The following is a 25,734-nucleotide window of genomic DNA, read 5'->3' on the forward strand; positions in this document are numbered from 1 at the left end:
CCATCCAGGACAATCATATAAATAGAAAGGAGGAGACAACAGCTTCACTTGGAGGTCACCACTGATGATGTTACCTAGCCAGGTAATGAAACGTCTGGACATCACACCTACAGCTCAGCTGATTTACAAGGATTGATCACTGTTCAACCAATACTGCGAACCACAAAACCTATTCTTAATCAGTTCCGCATCCAGATCAAGAATAAAGCCATTACAAGGTAAATGCTCCTCCTATAAACGTTGGAGTCATGGTAAACACCGCTGTTATTCAGCACATAACTAACATAATGGCACTGTCGCTGCTGATCAGTTTTTGACACTGGAGATTCTGGCACATTTTGGAAGAATTTATAATCAATATTAAATAATTCTGCTTTGTATCTTCCTCATTTAATATGCTAATTTGATATTTGCCTTGGAAGAAAAAAGGTTTATTAAGGAATAGAATGACTCATATTCCCTTGATGCCTGTACCTGCGGGGATTTCTTCAAAACATTTATCAGGAATCACCTGGATACGCATTGGCAGTCATGCGGTCAACACCCTGTTCCTGGTCGATCAGACATTGGTGTTTCTAAACAGAGATGGGTTATCCTGAAATTTACCAGATAGATCTAATCTTCTACCCGGTACTTGCAGCCATCGGTATTCCAGGTAAGACACTGAAACGGAGTAGTATGTTGGGTATCGATGGGCAACTGTCCATGTTATTGATTGGCAGTTAGTTAATCACAATTAAGTGTATAATCCTTGTTTGGAGAACCGCTTTTATTCACACATCGACATGGGTATCAATGGCTGGACCAGCATTTCTTGCACACCCGTAATTGTCCTTGAGAACATGGTGGTAAGCTCCCTTTTCGAAGCTCTGCAATCCTTGTGATGCGTGGAGGGAAATCGAGAACTTTGACCCAGCGAAGAAACCGTGACAAATTTGAACGTCAGGACTGTGACTGGCTTGGAAGGGAATTTTAGTTAAGGGGGGGGGGGGGGGGGTGGGGGGGGGGGGAATGTTTCCTTGTATCTGCTGCCCTTGAACTTCTATATTGAAGTAGACATCTAAGGATGAGTTGTCCCGTGTGAACAGGTTGATTGAAAGTATCAAACGTCATTGTCTTGATTCTCACTACAATTTTTACCCGAAATAATAATCTGACAGAGTGTTATCGTAGCCTAATCCCAATTGTCTCACTATTGTATAGACAATGACAAAACAAAGCACAATCATGATGTCTATGTTCAATTAGACGTTTCCAATATGTTGTGTGTGTACTTCGCATCAGCACAAACCAATCCGAATATGGTAAGTGTGCACTCTATGTTTCATATCAACAATAACATGAGTATTCGAAGGTTTGTAGACTACAAGGCGGTAGGGAACCTTTGAAGTCTGGGTATTTCATTTATGGGAAAATGCCATATGCGTGGCATTGTTTAGAAACATCCTTGTATTTATTTTTAGCGTGAGCAACTTTGCCACTATCTGAAATGAAACTATTTTAATTTAAATTAAATGTACTCATAGCCTTTTATAAATTTGCTACTGATTTTTGTGCCGACCGAAGCACAGGACTTGAGCACACTGTAATTAATTCAGAATGATATAACCAATATCTCAATGCTTATAAAATCAAATTCAGTTGGTGCATTGAAAACAAGATTTTGGGAGAGTGTGGAACTAAAATTTAGATCTCGTGCTCTTTGCAGTTAACTTGGTGGCTATTGTAATACTCATTCGAGGGAAGTGTGGTCTCTCCAAAAGCGTCAATTGGTACCTGGGATCTATGGCAGCAGCAGACCTAGCCGTGGTTATCATTGATGTGATATTACACCGGATCAATAACATGTACTTGCCGATTAGTTTCCTATATCTGACTCCTATTTGCAAAATAAACTTTGTCATGTATATTATAGTTGTGGACTGCTCTGTCTGGTTCACTGTTGCCTTCACATTTGATCGCTTTGTAACAATTTGCTGTCAGAAATTACAAACGAAATATTGCACTGATAAAACAGCCAAAATGGTTATCATGTCTGTGTTTGTGGTGAGCTGTCTGAGGAGCATTCCATTTTATTTTACAGATGAACCTGCCTTTATCATTGACAACATGCCATGGCATTGTGTGCCTACCACTGCCTATCTGTATTCCCCCTTATGGAAGGTATACGAATGGGTTGACAGCATCATAACGCCTCTCTTGCCAATTTTGTTAATTCTGATATTCAATGCTCTGACTGTTAAACATCTTATATCAGTGAATAAAGTTCGCATGCGTCTGCGGAGTAACAGTGCGAATCAGAACGACCCAGAGATAAAGAATCGGAGAAAATCCATGATTTTGCTTTTCACTATTTCGACCAATTTCATACTCTTGTGGTTGACATATGTTGTGCATTCGGTAAACTGGCCAGTGATGAACTTTAATTACACTGACAAATATTACAGCAACTCGATATATATTCTCCAGCAAGTTGGGTTCATGTTGCAGCTGCTCAGTTCTAGCAGCAATACTTGTATCTACGGACTAACGCAGAGGAAGTTCAGGGAGGAGCTGAAGAATGGGGTGAAATATTTCTTCACACTGAATGGAAAATTATGCAAACAACCAGGAACGAGCATTTAATTTTAAAATTTACTCCCTTTCATATTCCTTCAATGTCAGTCAGCACTTAAGAATTAAATAGAAGATTTAATGGCATTTTCCATACTATCATGCAATGCCCAAAACGTTCAGAATGTATTTTATCAGAAAAGCATTAACAATCAATGTGCATAGATTAGGGAACTATTTGATCTAATTTGCTGTTTGGTGCATTTTGGTTTCCAAAAATATTAATGTGTAGGAAAATCGACATTAAACAGCATGAACCACTGTCCTGGAGAATCGGTTCTTCTAACATACACTCGAATACATGTTTGGATCAATTCACGTAATAATTTGTTTCAGGGCGAACCTGATGGAAATGTGAAATTTGCAGAAACGGGTTTCTCACAGAAGAGACCAAAGTAGCATCAAATGTGCTCAAAATCTCTGATCGTCATTGATACCATAATTCCCTTCTTCCCTGAGAACATGTGCAGAAAGTCCCCAGATATTTCAGTCCCTCGACTACAAACCCAGTGCGATACCGAATCTACAACACAAAGGGATCATGCCAGGTGGATTCTCGTAATATTGGTCCTGAAGCACACAGCTAAGCACATCATTAACACAATCGAAAATACTTTGAAATATCTTTTCAATGTTTTCCCTACCTCCGTTTGAAAAGGTGTTTGAAGTTCGAAGGCTTCGTCACTGCAATATTTTCCATCAATTTTGATTGAATCCTGCCTTATTTTACCCCTTAATCCGAAATATCCCAGGCCTTAGCTATATTTCTCCTGAGCAGGATGGTTCCACATTTGTGTCTTTTATCTCCTGCCAATCTGTCTTCAGAGAATAGTCCTGTGCATGAATTCGACAACCTGCGCTCATTTCCTCTCCACTAATAACCACTCACCGCCTCTTCAACCGCATCCAAAATGGGCAATTTTGATCTTAGAGCGGTGAATAAAATCATGAGGGATAAGAATGGAGTGAATACATACGGTCTTTTCCCCGGGGTGGGGGAGTTCATACTGGAGAGCATAGGTTTAAGGTGAGAAGAGAAAAATTTAAGTGGTACCTAACGAGCAACATTTTTTCACGCAGAGATTGGTAGGTGTAAGGAATGAGCTGCCAGAGTAAATGGTGGAGGGTGGTGCAATAACAACACTTAAAAGGCATCTGGATGTGTATTTGAATAGGAAGGGTTGAGAGGGATATAGGACGAACGGTCGCAAATAGGACTAGATTAATTTACGGTATCTGGCCGCCAGGGATGAGTTGGATTGAAGGATCTATTTCCGTGCTGAATAACTGTGTGACTCTTTAACGTGACCCTGTTACCTTTGGCTCATTCCACTTCTTGTAAAGCTCAATTCATGGCGCATTATTAATGAAAGATGCCGGTACTGGTGGTCAGTGACCTTAATTTGGCCGGTTTGTGAAGCAGAGTTTAGCCAAAAGCTCGGATTCAATTCACATACCGGTAAGATTACCAGGAAGTTTACAACATCTCAACCTCATCCGTGGCATCGTGACCCCCAGGTTAAACCACCACGTGTCATCTCTGTCTCGTGGGAGAGCAGCGTTGTAGTTCTCTGGGACTGTGGCAACTTCGTTAAAGTAAAGGTAATTTGGCTGTTGGTTTTAGTACTGTGATGAGTACCTGTTTTGTTAAAAGTTCCGGAAATAGATTTTCACTGGCGACTTCAACACACTCTTTAAGAAAGCGTGCATGTAAAGCAAATTGAGATAAATTGAAATAAAAACGGAAATGCTGGAAAAAAAATCTCAAAGTGTCTGGCAGAACTTACTGGGAACGAAAATGAGTTAACTTTTCAAATCTAGTATGACTAATCTTCAGCACTTCGGAACTTCATCAGAATTCGAGCGTTCACAGCGTTTTGCTTTAATTCGACTAGATGAGCTACATGGAGCGTTAATTAGTGCATAGAGTCGTAGAGATGCACAGCATGGAAACAGACCCTTCGGTCCAACCCGTCCATGCCGACCAGATATCCCAACCCAATCTAGTCCCACCTGCCAGCACCTGGCCCATATCCCTTCAAACCCTTCCTATTCATATACCCATCTAAATGCCTCTTAAATGTTGCAATTGTACCAGCCTCCACCACTTCCTCTGGCAACTCATTCCATTCACGTACCCTCTGCATGAAACGGTTACCACTTAGGTCTCTTTTATATCTTTCCCTTCTCACCCTAAACCTATGCCCTCTAGTTCTGGACTCCCCGACACTAGGGAAAAGACTTTGGTTATCCTATCCATGCCCCTCATAATTTTGTAAACCTCTAGAAGGTCACCCCTCAGCCTCAGGCACTCCAGGGAAAACAGCCCGAGCGTGTTCAGCGTCTCCCGGTAGCTCAGGTCCTCCAACCCTGTTAACATCCTTGTAAATCTTTTCCAGATGGGCCAATGGGCTGAGAAGTGGCAGATGGAGTTGAATTCACATAAATGCGAGGTGCTGCATTTTGGGAAAGCAAATCTTAGCAGGACTTATACACTTCATGGTAAGATCCTGGGGAATGTTGCTGAACAAAGAGAGCTTAGAGTGCAGGTTCATAGCTCCTTGAAAGTGGAGTGAAGGAAGACAGGATTGTGAAGAAGGCATTTGGTATGCTTTCTTTTATCGGTCAGAGTATTGAGTACAGGAGTTGGGAGGTCATGTTGTGGCTGTACAGGATATTGGTTAGGCCACCTGTTGGAATATTGCGTGCAATTCTGGTCTCCTTCCTATCGGAAAGATGTTGTGAAACTTGAAAGGGTTGTTGAAATGTACAAATTTACGTCTTCTGGCAAACAGATAAACAGATGAACAAATCAGGCTTCAGTGGAGAAAATTCATGTCAACAGAAAGATGAAGTGGTGGCAACCTCCAGGCTTTCAAAGCTGGAAAGAAGGCTCCAGGCTTTCAGAACTGTAAAAAAAACAACCATTTTTAACTGTTCAATTGGACAGCGAGTTTCCTGAAAATGAGTTAGGAAAAAAAAACGTTGGATTATTTGCTCCCTGTGTATATTGCAGACTTAGCAAGAGCAATGAAGAAAATCGCAACTGATCAAAATGTAGAATGTCTGAGAGGTATGTTTTGCAAGCTTGTGAATTGAGTAACAAATTACAGTTAAAGTAGGAGTGATCCTTCACTGACATTAACTGACTGTTTTGAGGATATTGAGATGGAAGGGAGTTGATTCTCTATTTTCTTGCTTCTGTTTCAGAAAATATATTTGTGCTTTGTCTTATTACATAGAGCTTTTTTCTGTATGTTATTTTTTCGGGCAACATTTTTTGTTTTTGTTATAGACGTTGACATTAGTATTCCTATATAGATAATTTCAGTGACTGACCACCATGGTAACCAAACTGAAGCAATACAATTCTTATCGTATCGAAACATTTTAAACTCTGGCATCTGGTTTGCCCAGTTTTACAGTCAGTGAAGTCCAGACGACACCCTTTCAAAATACTAGATGTTGTCTCTCTTTTAAAATTGAACACAATATTTCTGCAAAGACAAATTTGAATGTTCACTAAAGTTCTTCTGCAAGACCTCTGCAGATTCACTGATCATTTTATTCGAAACTCTACCCCCTGTGTTTCGTTGATCATTGTCACCTCAATTCTGAATTATCTTCAGTTCAGTTTGATGCTGTGCTCTGCGACATACAGATGGGCTGCAGGGATGTAGGAGAAAGGTACAAGATAGACCTACATGGCACCATGACACCATGACTCTCATACTTGAGGAAACATGTTCTCCACGTCCAATCTGTTCAGGCCTCTCTGCATTCAGTAAGTTTCAAACAGATCCCTTCCCTTCATTATTCCATCCAGTGCAGAGTCCTCAAACGCTCCTCATATGACAAGCCCTTAATCCCCGAGATCATTCTTGTTTACATCCTCTGGATTACTTTCAACTCCAGGGCTTCCTACCTCAGACGTGGGACTTAAAACTGCTTACTATATTCCACATGTAGTCTGACCAGAGCCTATGCAGTCTCAACAGTACATATCTTCGAGTGAATTCTATCCTTCTTGAAATGAATGCTAACGCTGTACTTTTTTCCAAACTCCCAACTGAACCGCGTCAAGACTGTGGTCAGGCTAACCAGTCCATTGTCTCCTGCCTTCTACCTCACACCATTCTTAAACAAGGGTGTTACATGAGCCATTTTCCAGTCCCCTGAGATCCTCTCTGACTCCAGTGATTTACTGAAACCTTGTGATCAATGCCTCTACAATGGATAACTAGCTTAATCAGAACTCTCGGGTGTATTTCATCTTATCCAGATCTTCAGATCTTTCAGTGGGCGGCACGGTGGCACAGTGGTTAGCACTGCTGCCTCACAGCGCCGGAGACCCGGGTTCAATTCCTGCCTCAGGCGACTGACTGTGTAGAGTTTGCACGTTCTCCCCATGTCTGCGTGGGTTTCCTCCGTGTGCTCCGGTTTCCTCCCACAGTCCAATGATGTGCAGGTCAGGTGAATTGGCTATGCTAAATTGCCCGTAGTGTTAGGTAAGGGGTAGATGTAGATGTTGGGGTATGGGTGGGTTACGCTTCGGCGGGGCGGTGTCGACTTGTTGGGCCGAAGGGCCTGTTTCCACACTGTAAGTAATCTAATCTAATCTTCTTATTGATGGCCCTAACACTCACTTCCGCTCCCCAATTCTCTTGAAGTTCAGGTATACTGCTGGTATCTTCCATTCTGAAAACTAATGCAAAATTCAGTTCCTCAGCCATTTTTTTGTTCCCCATTACTATTTTTTCCAGTCTCATTTCGTGAAGGTCCAATGATCCCCGCTTGCCTCTTTATTCTAGTTTAGATTTCGAAAAAAAACTATTGCAGTCTTTTTTTTAATATTACTAGTTAGCTTACTCTCACGTTTTATCTTGTCCCGCTTCTTACTTTTTAAAAGTTCTCCTCTGTGGGTCTTCTGATGTGCTGTCAAATATATTCAAACATACACGGCAACGCTGTTGAAACTTTGTGAGGATGACGAAACTTTGTGAGGATGACGAATGCTATTCCCACACTAGAAATCTGTTTCAAACATTGAACAGGTTGTCTGTGAAAGCAGCTGCAATCAGTGAGTCTTCATTCAGATGGGACAATGAAAAGTTTAAATTTCCACCTCAAAAACGTGAACAGAAGTTGCTGGAAAAGCTCAGTGCGTCTGGCAGCATTTGTGCAGAGAAATCAGAGTTAACATTTCGGAGCCGGTGATCCATCCTCAGGGATGTTCTCAGGAAGGATCACCGGATCCGAAACACTAACTCTGATTTCTCTTCACAGACACTCCAGATCTGCTGAGCTTTTCCAGCCACTTCTGTTTTTTTGTATCTGATTTGCAGTATCCGCAGTTCTTTCTATATTTTATTAAATTTCCACACAAGATCTGTTGATTCAAGTCACCTCCTTTTCCCCTGTCAGTTTCCCAAGTTTCAGGAAACGCATGCTGCACCACAAATATTTGGATTGACTGTGAGAGACGTCTATCAGAGAGCCCACCCACTCTGCCCATTGTCTCCTCTTCCTCTTTCAGATCTGGTTCACTTCCTAAAGGAACTGAAAACCAAGTGAGGAGATGGTGAGTGAAGGAGCAGCTTTTATACAAATTGTATCCCATAATATCCACACCAATCTTCAGGCAGTCTGACTATCCTGTCAGGGGGTGGAAATGTCCCTTACACTGTGTGAGAAGATCCAGCTGAGAGAGCTGTTTACTCGGTGCTTTGTGCTGAACTGTTTGACTGGAGCTGTATGTTGGCTGTTGAATGTGTTTATTGGAAGCATTTCCCTCTGATTTCCAGGCTGAGGTTTGTTGATAGCTCATTCCTAAATATGTGAAGGTGAGGTATAACTTTGTCAAATTTCTGTTTTCAAATCTCCCACAATATTATTTTTTGTACTTCCTCACAAAGGTAATTTAATATTTGCATTTATATGGAGCATCTCAAAATAAACATGTATTCAGAAGCATTTTATAATCAATTCTGTTAACCTAGCACCACAGTCATTCAGCTGCTGTTGCTGGAGACACCAGCATTTGAATGTGTTGTCACGTGTTCTTTGAGTTTGGATTTGATAGCTTTTCTCAGTGACGTGGCTGTAAGCTGAATTTGGGATGTTCTATCTTTGTGAATGAAGTGTATGAAATTTCTCAGGAGAAATCAGGTCCGTTCAATCAGCTACATTGAAGCAATATTTTCCTCAAGTTTCAAGCACTTCCCACTCAGTGTGCTTTCTTCAATCACATTTTTATAAGCATGGGGAGCAATTACATATTGAATTCTATTAATATTTCCCTGAGATCATTTCTTAAAATGATCTACTGATAGTGATCATTTGCAGTTTAGCAAATTGAAGATATAACTGTTCTGCAATTACCCGTCGATTGTTTGAAGGCTGAGAATACACTCCTAACAGCAAGATTACTCCCCTTAAACTTCTAAGTATTACCCACACCGCCTCAGTTGACGACCCATCAAAGATGTTATCCCCATGCTGCAATCACTGACTTCCTCTCATGTCTGACCACCACCTCTCATGTCTGACAACCCTATCTTCCTGAATGATAAGCTGCCAACCTTGTCCCTCCTTCAAATACGTTCGTGAGATAGCACAACATTGCTGCTCCATGTGTCAATCCACGCCCTTAATCCATCTGTCATGTCTCTAATACTCCTAGGATTAGGTCAGAGACCCTACAGACTCGCTCTATTCCTTTGAGAGACCACATGGCTAAACTCAATTGCCTTGGTTCCTGTTCGAACCTATGCTGTGTTGCTATTGAACTAACACAGTGTCCCTTGCCCCTACTGAACTGGTTGAAACTCCTGCTAACAGCACTAGCAAACCTTTACACCAGCATAGTCGTCCCATTCTGAATTAGATGTAGACTGTCCCACTTGTAGAGTTCGCACCCGCCACCAGAAAGGTATCATTGATCGAGGAATTGCACACCCTCCTTCCTGCATCAGCTGTTGTGTCATATATCCTTTTGCTTTCTTCTTATATTTTAATGCATGCTAGCACGTGGCTGTTGGAGTAATCCTGTGATAACCACCTTTGAGATTTTGCTTCTTAATCTATTTATCTCGCTGGAGTTTTGCTGTATGTTATTGTACCAGTATGCCCGACGATCCCTTTCTTTTCACACTCCTCTTCAGGATGCCCTGCAATCCTCAATGACATCCTTGACCCTGTCACCATCCTGGAGTCACGTCTGCAACTGCAGAAATACCTAAATAATGAATCCACATCATCATTGTCCTTCCTATCTTTTTCCTCTCCCCCCGTACAGGCAGAGGACTTGTGGGCCGAAAGCCTGGCTCTCATTGCACTCTTTAAAGGAACCAGCTCCATCCTTAACTTCCAGGACAGAAAAGAAGAAGAATTTGTGACCAGGGAACTCCTGCCTGATTCACAGAACTGCCTGATGACCACACATTCCCTTCTTTTCAACAGTCACTGAAAATACAGTGTGACCACCTCCCTGAGCTGTTATCCACTTACCTCTCAGCCTCGTGGATGTGCAGTGTCTCAGAAACCGCTCGAGCTCGAAAACCTGGGACTATAATTTGTCCATTTCCTGTATACATGATCATCCTGAACACTGGTTGGGTCAGTGACTTCACACCCGTAGCAGGTCCCATATTCTATACTGCTGCCTTCACGGACCTCACCATCCTTAGTCTTCCTTCCACTTTTATGAGCTGATGATAACGTTGTTCCTCGATAATTTTACGTTTTCTCAAATAAATGTGATTTCAGAAGAGTTCCTAAATGTAATTCGCTTTCCTGCCAATCAACTCGTTGCTTTGCTGTGACATCACTTCTACTTCAGCATTTTCCATTTGTTTGAACATAAGGTTTTTTTCCCAGACTTGCCTGAACCAATTCCAAGGAACTAACCGCATTATTAGCCTACTTCTGTTAACTGCTGAAACATAATACTATTATCCGTCTGGCGACACTTTTGAAACAGAACCAACCTGTAAAAAACGTCTAGTCCTGGCCTCATGAATACATTTTTTTTGTTTGTTCTGTTTATTGTCTAGTGCAAGTTGTTAATCACACTCTCTAGGTTAACTTTACCTTACAGGTCCCAATTCAAATCTCCAAACCAAAATTCACAGATGGATAAAATCTTTCAATAATAAAATTTCAGCGAGGGCTCTAATACTGCTGACATTTATTGCACATCGCCGAGACTTTCGGCTTCCTTGACAACACTTTCTCACATGGCGAAAGTGAGTACTGCAGATGCTGGAGATTAGAGTCAAGAGTGTGGTGCTGGAAAAGCACAGCAGGCCTGGTAGCATCTGAGGATCAGAAATATCGACGTTTCCAGCAAAGTCCATTCATCACTTTCTCATACCATGCTCTTGTCGGGACACCACTGCATTATTCGACTGTTCACAAGTCCCTTTGCAAGTGTCCCCATGACTCCTTTTCCACGATGATACTTACAATGGACCTCCTTTCCAGCTTATCAGCGAACTGCCTGCCCATTAACGCCCCAACGCCCTCACCACCCTGACAATTGGAGATGACAGGGCAAAATTGTCTGTCTTGTCTGACCCATACCCTGCATTTAAGCCTTCAACTGTCATCTCACTTTCAGAAAAGTGACAGTGATCCCTTTGTCCTCGTTTTCCATTCCACCAGCTTCCATTTGTAAGATTCATTCTCCATTATATCCTCCAGCTGCACTGTGATGGCACCAGTGAATATGTCTTCACTTTGATCAGAATTACGACGAGACCATTTCCCGTTTTGACATACTTTTTGGTTCCTTTGTCACTGGGAATCTCAAGCAATACAAACTGTAACTTGTTCCAATAGCTCCTCTCTCCTCACTGTTCTGCACACATCTTCGGGTGAAGTATCAATTCCTTTGTACCTCTTTCAGTCAGGTTCACTGTACAACTGCTTGCGATATTTTCCGTGGACACGGAAGCCACAGAGGAAAGGTGCTGTCTAAGTTTCTGTCAGTTTTATAATTGAAAATAATTGATATTGAGAAAACTCAGTTCAGGCAAGAGAACACCGGCGAAAGTATGGGGTTTTATGAAGATAAAGTTACAGATTCGTACAGCTTCAAAACAGACCATTTGCTCAAACCAATCCATGCCCACCATCATCCCAAAATAAAGTAGTCGCTCTTGCCTGCACTTGGCCCAATATCCCTCCAACACTTGCTAATCATGAACTTACCCAAATGTATTTTAAACTTTCTAATAATACTAGCATCCACCACTTTATCTGAAGGCTCATTCAGCACACGAACCACTCTATATGTAAAAAAAAATTGCCCCCATGTCTTTGAAATCTCTCTCCTGGCACCTTAACAATATGCCTCCTGAAATCCCCACCCGAAGGAAAAGACACCAACCATTAACCTTATCTATATCCGCATAATGCTCTTAACCTCTATCAGGTCATGCCTAAACGTCCAGCGCTCCCGTGGGGGGAAGAAAAAGCAGCCAATCCAGCCTCTCCTAGTAACACGAACCCTCCATTCCTGGCAACATCCTGGTAAATCTTTTCTGAATGCTTTTCAGTTTAATAATATTCTTCTGATAATAGGGCGAGCAGATTGAGCATTGTAATCCAGAAGAGGAGTCTTGTATAACCTCAACATAACTCCTGTGCTCAATGGTCTCATCCAAAACAGTCGGTTTCTGGATTCAGTGAAGAGAAATATTTCCTTGACTTCTCCATCTGTGAATCATTCTATACACATCTTTCTTGCTGCAGTTCATCTTCCTGTGCCGTGAAAATATATATAACAGTCAGAGCATTGACCAGCAAGATGGAAGCAGTGCTCTAAAGCAATAGTTAATCCAACTAAATCCAACTGAATCCAACTCTTCCGTGTAGCTGCTGTGTAATTTTCGAACTTCCAATCGCAAAATCAGGATGCATTGTTGATGAAAATCAGGTGTTCAAATCGAAAACAGAAGACAACGATTTTAAAACAACGGACAGATCGTTCCTTTCACGGCTACTCACATTTCCTTTGTGCAATGACTTGTCCGCCATGTTCTGGAAGTAAGTTGTCATCAAATTTTCAAAAGCACTAGCAACTACTGTGCAAACACGAATGTTAGCGACTGAATGAACCAATGAGTTGCTCAAACGGGACATGAAAGATTGATGTGTGCACTTAACGATGATTAATCCGCCAAAGTAACACCAATGACAACAATAAACAGGTATGCCGATGCCATAGTCACCACGTGCCTGGAGAAACCACGTTCACACCAGATGAGGATTGCAATCCTCATTACATTAGCTGCAAAAGGAGACCAAACAAAAGCTGGTAATCACCAGCAGTTTAAACAAAAACAAAATGACTGACTTGCATCACATTTGTGACAGGATTATGGCATTAGAACCCAATATTAGCATGGTTAGAATTATGCATTTGGAAGGATTTTGACATAATTTGAAAGCACAACATATGAAATACATTAGTCAAGATAAGCAAACTCAACAAATAACATGGAATAACACAAGTCGAGTGTTCCCTTGAGCTTTTTACAACATTTTCTTCGGGTTGACCCTGTTCCCTGGCAATGGGAAAATGAAGAATAAACGTGAAGGAGATGTTTGGTCAATTAGCTGTATGAGTAAAGGGACAGCAGAAAAAGGAGCTCTAAATATTTTAAACACAACAGACAAAAAATATAACAGCATCATCTGAAAATAGTGAAGGAGTGTGATAAATGGCAAGTAGTCACGAACAAAAATGAGATTTAAAGCCATGTTAACAATGTGGCCACAAGAGATGGTCAGAGATTAGGAATCTCGGGGTAATCACCTGTCACCACAAAGATTGCCTATCATCCACAAGTCAGGAATGTAATAGAATATTTTCCACTTCCCTGAACAGGTGCATCTCCTGTCGCACTCAAAATGCAGGCTACCAATCAGAACAAGGCAATCTGCTCGATATAAGTCCCACCTACCGCCTTACTTCTCGACTTATAGATATACAGTTGCATTAGGGTGTTCTATGTACAAGATGTGTTACAGTAGGTCATCTTTAACGGTTTCCAAAACCATTCCCTCAACAATCTAGAAGGATAAGCACAGTACGGTCATGGGAATGCGATCAGCTATACATTTCTTTTTAGCCACATTGCACCATGAGGTGGAATGGCATATGACTTTTCCTTAAATGTTGCTGGATAAATGTCCTGAACTGCAATTCCGAACAGCACTGTGTGTCGCTACACCCCACTGAGTGTAATAAATCAAGAAAGTGACTCATCATCCCCTCTTCTTAAGTGTTGTCAAATTATCAGACACTTGCTTGTCGTCCAATGCTGGTTAATCAGAAATTTCTTTCAACTATCTATTGGGATGCCTGAAAAAAACTGCATTCCGTCTCCACTACAAGCCTATTCCCTGTTTCCTGATTTCATCCTTCTGCCTGGCAAAAGTCTGACAGTAAGGTTGTATTATCCCAAGCCAGTTGCCACTTTTGCTTTCTAACCTCACATTCATGCCATCAGCAAAACTGCCCATTCCCTGATTTGTAACATTTGTATCATCATTATCTCAAAACCTACGGCTGCACCCTCCTCCAAGTCTCGTTCCCTTTGGACAGGACAATTTCCACACATTCATGACTGAACTCCACTTTCGAACCTCTACATCCTTGAAGTCATCTGACACTATAATTACCCTGAGTTAACTCTCGACAAATCCAATCCCATTTCCCCCCTCGCCCTATTATTCTGAGACATTCTCACTCCTCTAACTCTTGCCTCTTGAGCATGCTCCACTTTGCCTCTCCCAGTTACACAACGATCTCACCATACTAACTATTTTGTGTACCCACTCAAATGTCTGGGATTAACTGCTGCTCACAATTAGGGTGAAAAAGAAAGGATATGGAAAACGTCAGCGACTTGGCGAGCTTATTGATGTTTGGGACCGTTATCCAGTGTGGATTATATGGAGGTAGTGGGGCCGGATAGAACCGGGTACAAGACTTCCTATCCAACAATGCATATGCGATGCATGATTACACGGATTGCTTACAAGGATTGATCACTGTTCAACCAATACTGCGAATCACAAAGCCATTACTAGGCAAATGCTCCTCTTAAAAACGTTGAGGGCACGCTAAACACCGCTGTTATCCAGCACAAAACTAACTTCATGGCACTGTCGCTGTTGATCAGTTTTTGACACTGGAGATTCTGGCACATTTTGGAAGAATTTAAAATAAATATTAAATTATTCTGTTTTGTATCTTCCTCATTTAATATGCAAATTTGATATTTGCCTTGGAAGAAAAAATGTTTATTAAGGAAATGAATGACTCATATTCCCTTGATGCCTGTACCTGCGGGGATTTCTTCAAAATATTTAGAAGGAATCGCCTGGATACGCATTGGCAGTCTGGTAGGTCAGAATTTAGTGTTTCTAAACAGACATGGGTTATCCTGTAATTTATCAGATAGATCTAATCTTCTACCCGGTACTTGCAGCCATCGGTCTTCCTGGTAAGACACTGAAATGGAGTAGTATGTTGGGTATCGATGGGCAACTGTCCATGTTATTGATTGGCAGTTAGTTAATCACAATTAAGTGTACAATCCTTGTTTGGAGAACCGCTTTTATTCACTCATCGACATGGGTATCAATGGCTGGATCAGCATTTCTTGCACACCCGTAATTGCCCTTGAGAACATGGTGCTAAGCTCCCTTTTTGAAGCTCTGCAATCCTTGTGATGCGTGAAAGGAAATCTAGAACTTTGACCCAGCGAAGAAACCGTGACAAATTTCAACGTCAAGACTGTGACTGGCTTGGAAGGGAGTTTTAATTGGTGGTTGGGGTGGGGGGGTGGCGGGGCGGTAGTGTGGTGGTGTGGGGGTGGGGGGGGGGAGGTATTTCCATGTATCTGCTGCCCTTGTACTTCTCGATGGAAGTAGACATCTAGTTTATAAGGATGAGTTGTCACGTGTGAACAGGTTAATTGAAATTATCAAACGTCATTGTCTTGATTCTCACTGCAATTTTTACCCGAAATAATACACTTCAGTGCTCACCACAAGGTTAAAACGATCTATACTTTACACACGAGCATTGAAACATTTTCCCAATATGTGTCAATTACGCAAGACCCGGAAATAAATTATCCTTTATTTTCAAAAAAGAAACTAAACATTGGAATTGACTGCGAAATGTGAATATTGAATAACTAAGCGGTTATAATCTTACTTCGTGTTCATATGTTGTTTCACGAGAAAAAAAATTCAGTTGTTACCCAATTCTAAATTTGATTTTATTGTATTTGTGGCTGATTTAAATGGAAGTGGAATTCTGATTAATTCTGCTGTTGGCATACATTTTTCTTGCCAGATTTTACATTTTGTATTCTGTTCAGGTTTTTCTTCAGAAAGATTTTTCCAGATCAATTCTGGTCATCATCAACAATCCAGGAATCTGTTTGAACTGACAGACTGTCAAAAAATATCGTAGCCTAATCACAATTGTCTCACTATTGCATAGACAATGAGAAAACAAAACACAATTATGATGCCTATATTTAATAAGACTTTCCAAGAAGTTGCGTGTGTCACATCGGCACAAACAAATCTGAACATGGGTAGTGTGCACTCTATGTTTAATATCAACAATAACATAACTATTCGAAGGTTTGCAGACTACAAGGCGGTAGGGAACCTTTGACGCCTGGGAAATGCCAGATGCTGGACATTGTTTAGAAACATTCTTGTATTTATTTTTAGCGTTAGTAACTTTGTCACTATCTGAAATGAAACTCTTAATTTAAAGTAAATGTGTTCATAGCCTTTCGTAAATTTGCTACTGAATTCTGTGCCTGCCAAAACACAGCACTTGAGCACACTGTATCTCAATGCTTATAAAATCAAATTCAGTTGGTGCAATAAAAACAAGATATTGGGAGAATGTGAAACTAAAATTTAGATCTCACGTTCTTTACAGTTAACTTCGTGACTATTGTGATACTCATTCGAGGGCAGTGTGGTCTGTCCAAAAGCGTCACTTGGTACCTAGGATCTATGGCAGCAGCAGACCTAGCCGTGGTTATTATTGATGTGCTATTACACCAGATCAATAACATGTATTTGCCGATTAGTTTCCTATATCTGACACCTATTTGCACTGTAAACTTTGTCATGTATATTAAAGCTGTGGACTGCTCTGTTTGGTTCACTGTTGCCTTCACTTTTGATCGCTTTGTAACAATTTGCTGTCAGAAATTACAAACGAAATATTGCACTGATAAAACAGCCACAATGGTTATCGTGTCTGTGTTTGTGGTGAGCTGTCTGAGGAGCATTCCATTTTACTTTTCATTTCAACCTGCCTTTACCATTGACAACATATCCTGGCATTGTGTTCCTTCAACTGCTTATCTGTATTCCCCCTTATGGAAGGGATACAAATGGGTTGACAGCATCATAACGCCTCTCTTGCCATTTTTGTTAATTCTGATATTCAATGCTCTGACTGTTAAACATATTATATCAGTGAATAAAGTTCGCATGCGTCTGCGGAGTAACAGTGCGAATCAGAACGACCCAGAGATAAAGAATCGGAGAAAATCCATGATTTTGCTTTTCACTATTTCGACCAATTTCATACCCTTGTGGTTGACATATGTTGTGCATTCGGTAAACTGGCCAGTGATGAACTTTAATTACACTGAAAAATATTACAGCAACTCGATATATATTCTCCAGCAAGTTGGGTTCATGTTGCAGCTGCTCAGTTCCAGCAGCAATACTTGTATCTATGGACTAACGCAGAGGAAATTCAGGGAGGAGCTGAAGAATGGGGTGAAATATTTCTTCACACTGAATGGAAAATTATGCAAACAATCAGTTACTGGCATTTAATTTTAAGTTTTACTCCCTTTCATATTCCTGCAATTTCAGTGTGCACTTCAGAATTGAATAGAAGAAGTAATGCCATTTTCCATAATAATATGCAATGCTGAAGAGCTTGTAATGTATTTTTATCAGAAAAGCAAAAATAAGCAATATGCATAGATTAGGGAACCATCCAATCTCAATTTGCTGTCTGGTGCGTTTTGGTTTCTAAAACAATTACTTTGTAGGAGAATTGACATTAAACAGCATGAACCACTGTCCTGGAGCATCGGTTCTTCTAACATGCCCTCGAATACATGTTTGGATCAATTCATGTAATAATTTGTTTCGGGGCTAACCTGATAGAAATGTGAAATTTGCAGAAACGGGTTTCTCACAGAAGAGACCAAAATAGCATCAAATGTCCTCAAAATCTCTGATCGTCATTGATACCATAATTCCCTTCGTCCCTGAGAACACGTGCAGAAAGCCCCCAGCTATTTCAGCCCCACGACGAAAAGTCCAGTGCTGTACCGTATCTATAACACAAAGGGATCATGCAAACTGGAGTGAGTGTTAATTTCTCCAAATCGCTCAATCATCGCAATATTGGTCTTGAGATAGACAGCTAAGCACATCATTTTCACAGACCGCAATTCCCTTCCCACGTGGTTGAAGATGCCTTCCAACGCATTTCATCCACGTCCGCCAGCTCCGCCCTCAAACCACACCCCTCCAATCGTAACAAGGACAGAACACCTCTCCCACCCCATCCGTCCTCACCTTCCCCCCTGCCTTATCTTGCCTCTAAATCAAAACCATCCCAGTCCTTAGCTATATTCATCCTGAGCAGCATGGTTCCACAATTGTCTTTAATTTCCTGCCAACATCTCTCAGAGAATAGCCCTGTGCATGAATTCCGCATCCTGCTACTTGCGCTCATTTCTGCTCCATCAATAACCACTCACTTCCTCTTCAAACGCATCCAAACTGGGCAATTTTGATCTTAGAGAAGTGAATAAAATTATCAGGGGTAAGAGTGGGTGAATAGACACGGTCTTTTCCCCGGGCTGGTGAAGTACAATACTGGAGAGCATAGGTTTAAGGTGACAAGAGAAAAATTTAAATGGGGCCGAATGAGCACCATTTTTCACGCAGAAATTGGTAGGTGTCTGGAATGAGCTGCGCAAGGAATTAGTGGAGGTTGCGCAATAACAACATTTAAAAGGCATCTGGATGCATATGGTATGTGAATAGGAAGGATTGAATGCTGCCAAATGGGACTAAATTAATTTAGGAGATTTGGTCGCCACCGACGAGTTGGACTGAAGGATCTATTTCCGTGCTGTATAACTCTGTGACTCTTTAATGTGACCCTGTTACCTTTGGTTCATTCCACTTTTGGTAAAGCTCAATTCATGTCGCATTATTAAAGAAACATGATGGTACTGATGGTCAGTGACCTTAATTTGGCTGCTTTGTGAAGCAGAGTTTGGTAAAAAGCTCAGATTCAATTCGCATACCAGTGAGATGAGATTACCAGGACGTTTACAGCATCTCAACCTGCGTCCTCATCCGTAGCATCGTGACCCTCAAGTTAAATCACCAGGTGTCATCTCTCTCTGGTGGGAGAGCAGCGCTGTAGTTGTCTGGGACTATGGCAACTTGTTAAAGTAAAGGTAATTTGGCTTTTGCTTTTAGTACTGTGATGAGTACCTGCTTTGTTAAAAGTTCAGGAAGTAGATTTTCACTGACATGCTTTTTTTAAAAAAGCGGGCATGCAAAGCAAACAGCGAGATTAATTGAAATATAAACGGAAATGCTGAAAAAAAAACTCAGCATGTCTGGCAGAATTTATAGGGTGCGAAACTGAGTTAACTTTTTGAATCCAGTATGATTAATCTTCAGCACTTTGGAACTTCATCAGAATTCCAGCATTCACAGCATTTTGCTTTAATTTGATTAGATAAGCTACATGGAGCGTTAATTGCTGAAATGTGCTAATTTATGTCTTCTGGCAAGCAGATAAACAGATGACCAAATCAGGTTTTAGTGGAGAAGAAACGTTTCATGTCAACAAAAGGATGAAATTGTGGCAATCTCCAGGCTTTCAGAACTGGAAAGAAATTTTCAACCGTTTTTAATGTTCAATTAGTTAGAAAAAAAACAATCATTGGGTTATTTGCACCGTGTATACTGTATTGCAGAAAGTCTGAGAGGTATGTTTTACAAGCTTGTGAATTGAGTAAAATTACACTTAAGGTAGGAGTGATCCTTTACTGAAATTAACTGACTGTTGTGAGGATATTGAGATGGAAGAGAGTTGATTACCTTTTTTCTTGCTTCTGTTTCAGAAAATATCTTTCCGCTTTGTCTTACTATATAGAGATTTTTTTTCTGTTTATTTTTGTTTTCGGGATGCATGTTTTATTTTTGTTAAAGACGTTGACATTAGCATTCCTATGCAAATATTTTCAGTGGCTGACCACCATGGTAACCAAGCTGAAGCAATACAATACTTAATGTATCAAAACATTTTACACTCTGGCATGTAGTTTGCCCCGTTTTACGGTCAGTGGTTTCCAGAAGATACCGTTTCTCTCTCAAAATTGAACGCAATATTTCTGCGAAGACAAATTTAGGTGTTCACCAAAATCTTATACCTTGCCTTCTCCGCTCTCACCTAACCCCTAATCCCTTTAATACATAACTCTTTCAGCACCACACACGTCATTCAAATGCTTCGGCCTCGCTACCAGCAGGCGAGTATTCCTGCAATGATACTATGAGGCCCTAATTATTAAAACAACACATCTCCACAGAGTGTATAAACGGTATTATGGCTCACAGTTTTTGCAGACATCTGCAGATTCTCTGCTCATTTTACTCTGCTCTCTACCTCTTGCTTTCAGTTGAACATAGTCATCTCAGTTCTCAAGTGTCATTCATTCAGATGATGCTGTGCTCTACGGACTGCAGATGAGCTGCAGGGATGCAGGAGAAAGGTACAAGATAGTTTTACAAGGCACCATGACACCAGGACTCTCATACCTTGCACCATAGCCATTCAGCCACTGTACCTGGAGACGCCATCATTTGAATGTCTTGTCATGTGTTCTTTATTTTTTTCCCATAAGCTTACTAATTTCCCAAAAACCTGTGCTTGGATTTGATAGCTTTTCTGTGTCCTGTGGCTGTTAGCTGAATTTGGGATATTCCATCTTTGTGAATGCAGTGTCTCAAATTTCCCAGGTCCCTTCAATCAGCTACATTGAAGCCATATTTTCCTCAAGTTTAAAGTACTTCCCACTCAGAGTGCTTTCTTCAATCACATTTTTAAAGCAAAGGGGGAAATTACATACTGCATGTACTAATACTTCCCTGAGGACTGCTTTCTTAAAATGATCTGCTGATAGTGATTTTATAGCCCATTTTACAATTTGCCCAACTGTCTTTTCTGTTAGTCACATTGTGCCTGGGAAGTTGGGAGGCTGGGCAGAGTAAAGAAAGGACACACATTGTCCAATGTCCTGCTGGAAATAGAAGTGGTTCTCAGCGAGTTGTAGGAGTGTGGAACGCCCTGCCTGCAACTATTAGTAGACTCACCAAATGTAAAGGCATTTAAATGGTCATTGGATAAACATATGGATCAAAATGGAATAGTGTAAGATAGCTAGGGTTATTGGTTTAGCTCTGTTGGTTGGATTATTAGTTTAAAAGCAGTATGATACCAACAGCATGGGTTCAATTCCCTTCACCAGTTTGAGGTTACCATGAAGGACTCCCCTTCTCAACCTCTTCCCTCGCCTGAGGTCTGGTTGCCCTCAGATTAAATCACCACCAATCGCTTCTCTCTCTCATGAGAGAGCAGCCCTTATGGTCCAGTAAGACAATGGCAACACAACAAGGATAGACAGGTTTCAGATTTGTTCCACAGGTTGGCGCAACATCGAGGGCGAATACCTTGCTGTGTTGTCCTATGTGAGACTGTGAATTGTGAGGAACAGAATTAATTTGTATCTGTTTCCTCCACACAGGGGAACAGCATTGTGTAACAGTCTTTAACTGAGATGTCAAGTCCTTCAACAAAGGAAGAGATCGAGTTGGAAGAAACAATGTTTCCTTTTCATGATTTACGAAGGATTGCCCTCTAATATACCAGAAAATGCAAATACAATGGACACTACAGATAAATCATGACCAGTAGCTAAGGAACAACTGCACAACTGTGGGAAGACATCCAGTCCTTTCACAGTATTTCTCAACACAGAAAAGGGTGGACAGTGATACCAACATCTGGAAATCAGTTTCTCTCAACTGATCTGAAACTGGTCAGTCGTGTGGAACCTTCATCAGAACCAACCTTTCTGAAGGTTCGGCTGTGGGTGATTGGTCAGGATGAGGTTGGGAAAAATTGTGATTGTCTCCAAGTGTGGTGAAGGCTCTAATCCTTCATCAAACCTCATAATCCACTGACTGATTCCTACTGGAGAGAAGCTGTTTAAGGATGAGTTGCGTGAGAAGGCTGCACAGGCTCATAAGATCTCCTGACACAAGGTGACTCTGGAGCACAGTGACATGGAAAAGAAACTTTTTAAGTGTGAGGTGTGTGAAAAAGTATTTGCTCTGTCATCCGTGCTTCAGAAACATCAACGCATCCACACTGGGAGAGAAGCTCTTCACATGTGAGGTGTGTGACAAAGCATTCACATGGTAATTGAGTCTCAGGCTCCATTGGACCGTCCAGGCAGGGGCGAAACTTTTTAAGTGTACGGTTTGTAAGAATGCTTCTGCAACATCTACAAGGATCCTAACGTATCAGAGGATTCATTCAGGTGAGAAGCTGTTCACATGCAGGTCGTGTAACAAATCATTCTTAAATTCATCTGACTTTCACATGCACCAACGTTCTCACACAGTGGAGGAGCAGTTGTCATACAGTGAAAAACCCTTCACATGCAAGATGTGTGATCGCTTTCAACCCTTCATGTACATCAACACATTCACACGGGTAAGAATCATTTCACATTCCCGATCTGTAACAAATCATTCTTGGGACTCTTCGAACCTTTGCAGACACCAACACATTCACACAGGGGAGAAGCCGTTCATATGCCTTGTGTGTGACAAATCGTTCTTGGACTCAGTGACCCTCTGCAGACATGAACGCGCTCACACAGGGGAAAAAAAAGTCACGTGCTGGTGTGTGACAGATCATCCAGTGTTTGCAGACACCAACGCATTTACGCAAGGGAGAAACCATTCAAGTGCGATGTCTGTGAAAAGGCCGTCATGCTGTCATCAAACCTCATGGCCCATCAGATATTCCACACAGGACAGAAACTGTTCCGATGTGAGGTTTGTGACAAATCATTCTCGCGGTTATCACTTCTTCATCGACTGTCAATGCATTCACTCAAGCGAGAAACCATTCAAGTGCAAAGTGTGTAACAGATTATTCGCTCAGTCATCACACCTCCACACACACTAATGCACTCACACAGGGGAGAAACCCTTCACATGTGAAGAGTGTCACCGCTCATTCTCATGGTCATTGCAGCTCTGCAAACACCAACAGATTCACATGACAGAACTCACTTAAGCGACAGATCATTCGTGCTGCTAACACACCTCTATGCCTATTAGTATGTTCACATTGGAGAGAACTTTCATGAGCGCAAATTGAGTCAAAGCTTTGCAACACCTTCAAGACTCTTGAGGATTCAGAGCATTCACCCAACAGAGAAAAACCATCAAACATGAGCTGAGAAATATGTCTGTCAAATCCTTTACGCCGTCATTGAAATTCCACACATACGAATGCAATCAAAAGGCACCGAACACATTCAACCATGAGCTGGCGATATGCCTGCAGCCAACGATAGAGTTTCCACAGGAGAGAAACCCTTCAGGTGTGATGTATCTGACAAGACTTTCAGCCCCATTTCTGAGCTTCTGGAGCAACATTGGTGACAAAGCAATCAGATGTGAGGTCCAGGACAAGGCTTTCACACAATCAGCCTGTCTCCTAGTCTATCATCATACACAGAGGAGAAACACGATCAGTATGAGCTCTGTTTTAAAGTCTTCACACAGTTGTTGGTTATCCTGGGGAATCAACAAACCCACAAGGGAGACAAACCAGTTGAGGCGTGTCAGGATTGTTTCAGCTTCTCCTCTGTCACCGTGTTCCAAAGTCGCCATGTTGATTTGAATGTGAAGTTCTTCCATTGAAATGAGAACTGTCTGTGTTGTTCACACAGGGGAGCTGTCATTCTATTGTACCGTCTGTCTCAGCAGGGTCTGACTCCAATCTCGCCTTCCAGCAGCCCAAATGTTTGAGAAAAATCGATTTAAACTTTGGCTAGAGGGCCAAATACAACCAAAAGAATACATTCATAGAACAGAAAGATAGGAACGGAGTGACAGTCAGACCAAAGAGCTTCAAACTTTTCAAGCAAGATTCCTCCAAAGGAAAAACAAAACCCAATCGGGATTGAGAAATCAGATACTTAAAAGCTGAATGAATCCGGCAATTCCTGAGGCAGACGCAACGACAGTTAGATAGAACATAGAACATAGAAAAATACAGCGCAGTACTGGCCCTTTGGCCCTCGATGTTGCGCCGATCCAAGCCCAGGTAACCTACACTGCAGACTATCCTCCATATGCCTATCCAATGCCTGTTTAAATGCCCATAAAGAGGGAGAGTCCACCACTGCTACTGGCAGAGCATTTCATGAACTCACCAGCCGCTAAGTAAAGAATCTACCCCTAACATCTGTCCTATACCTACCACCCCTTAATTTAAAGCTATGACCCCTCATAATAGCTGACTCCATAAGTAGAAAAACGTTCTCATGGTCAACCCTATCTAAACCCCTAATCATCTTGTACACCGCTACCACTGAAACCTTCTTTTCTCCAATGAAAACAGCACCAAGTGCCTCAGCCTTTCCTCATACGATCTTCCTCCCATACCAGACATCATCCTGATAAACCTCCTCTGCACCAATTCCAGTGCCTCCACAGCCTTCCTATAGTATGGCGACCAACACTGTACACAATACTCCAGATGTGGACACACCAGAGTCTTATACAACTGCAACATGACCTCAGGACTCCGGAACTCAATTCTTTTACCAATAAAAGCCAGTACGCCATATGCCTTCTTCACAGCACTATTTACCGGGGTGGCAACTTTCAAAGATCTGTGTACATGGATACCAAGATTCCTCTGCTCATCCACACTACCAAGTATCTGACAATTAGCCCAGTACCCCATCTTCTTGTTACTCTTACCAAAGTGAATCATTTCACACTTAACTACATTGAACTCCATTTGCCACCTTTCTGCCCAGCTCTGCAGCTTAACTATATCCCGCTGTAAACTGCCACATCCTTCCTCACTGTCAACAACTCTACCGACTTTCGTATCGTCCACAAACTTGCTCACCCAACCTTCTAGCCCCTCCTCCAGGTCATTTATAAAAATGACAAACAGCAATGGTCCCAAAACAGATCCTTACGGAACACCGCTAGTAACTGCACTCCAGGATGAACCTTTACCATCAACTACTACCCTCTGTCTTCTTCCAACCAGCCAATTCCTAATCCAAATCTCCAACTCACCCTCAATGCCATACCTCCGTATTTTTTGCAGTAGCCTACCATGGGGAACCTTATCAAATGCCTTACTAAAATCCATATACACCACATCTACCACTTTACCCTCGTCCACCTCCTAGTGACCTTCTCAAAGACTTCAATAAGGTTTGTGAGGCATGACCTGCCCTTCACAAAACCATGCTGACTATCCTTGATCACATTATTCCTAACCAGATGTTCATAAATCCTATCCCTTACAATTCTCTCTGAGACTTTGCCCACAACAGAAGTGAGACTCACTGGCCTATAGTTACTATTGTCATCCCTACTCCCCTTCTTGAACAAGGGAACCACATTTGCTATCCTCCAGTCTTCTGGCACTATTCCTGTAGACAACGAGGACATAAAAATCAAGGCCAATGGCTCTGCAATCTCCTCTCTTCTTCCCAGAGACTCCTAGGATAAATGCCACCAGGCCCAGGGGACTTATCTATTTTCACCCTTTCCAGAATTTCCAACACCTTTTCCCTACATACCCCAAAGCCATCCATTCCAATTAATTATGACTCAATATTCACATCGGCAACAATGTCCTGTTCCTGAGTGAATACTGACGAAAAGTATTCATTCAGTATCTCT

At 41.6% G+C, this 25,734-nt stretch overlaps 1 protein-coding gene across 1 annotated transcript; it reads left to right on the forward strand.

The window, feature by feature from the left end:
* Positions 1-1,785: 1,785 nt before the first annotated feature.
* On the forward strand, positions 1,786-2,625 carry LOC140455599 (probable G-protein coupled receptor 139). Its single transcript, XM_072550513.1, has one exon. The coding sequence runs from the start codon at positions 1,786-1,788 to the stop codon at positions 2,623-2,625; it is 840 nt and encodes a 279-aa protein (XP_072406614.1).
* Positions 2,626-25,734: the final 23,109 nt, after the last annotated feature.

Source organism: Chiloscyllium punctatum, chromosome 30 (genome assembly GCF_047496795.1).
Source record: "Chiloscyllium punctatum isolate Juve2018m chromosome 30, sChiPun1.3, whole genome shotgun sequence".
Lineage (NCBI taxonomy): Eukaryota > Metazoa > Chordata > Chondrichthyes > Orectolobiformes > Hemiscylliidae > Chiloscyllium > Chiloscyllium punctatum.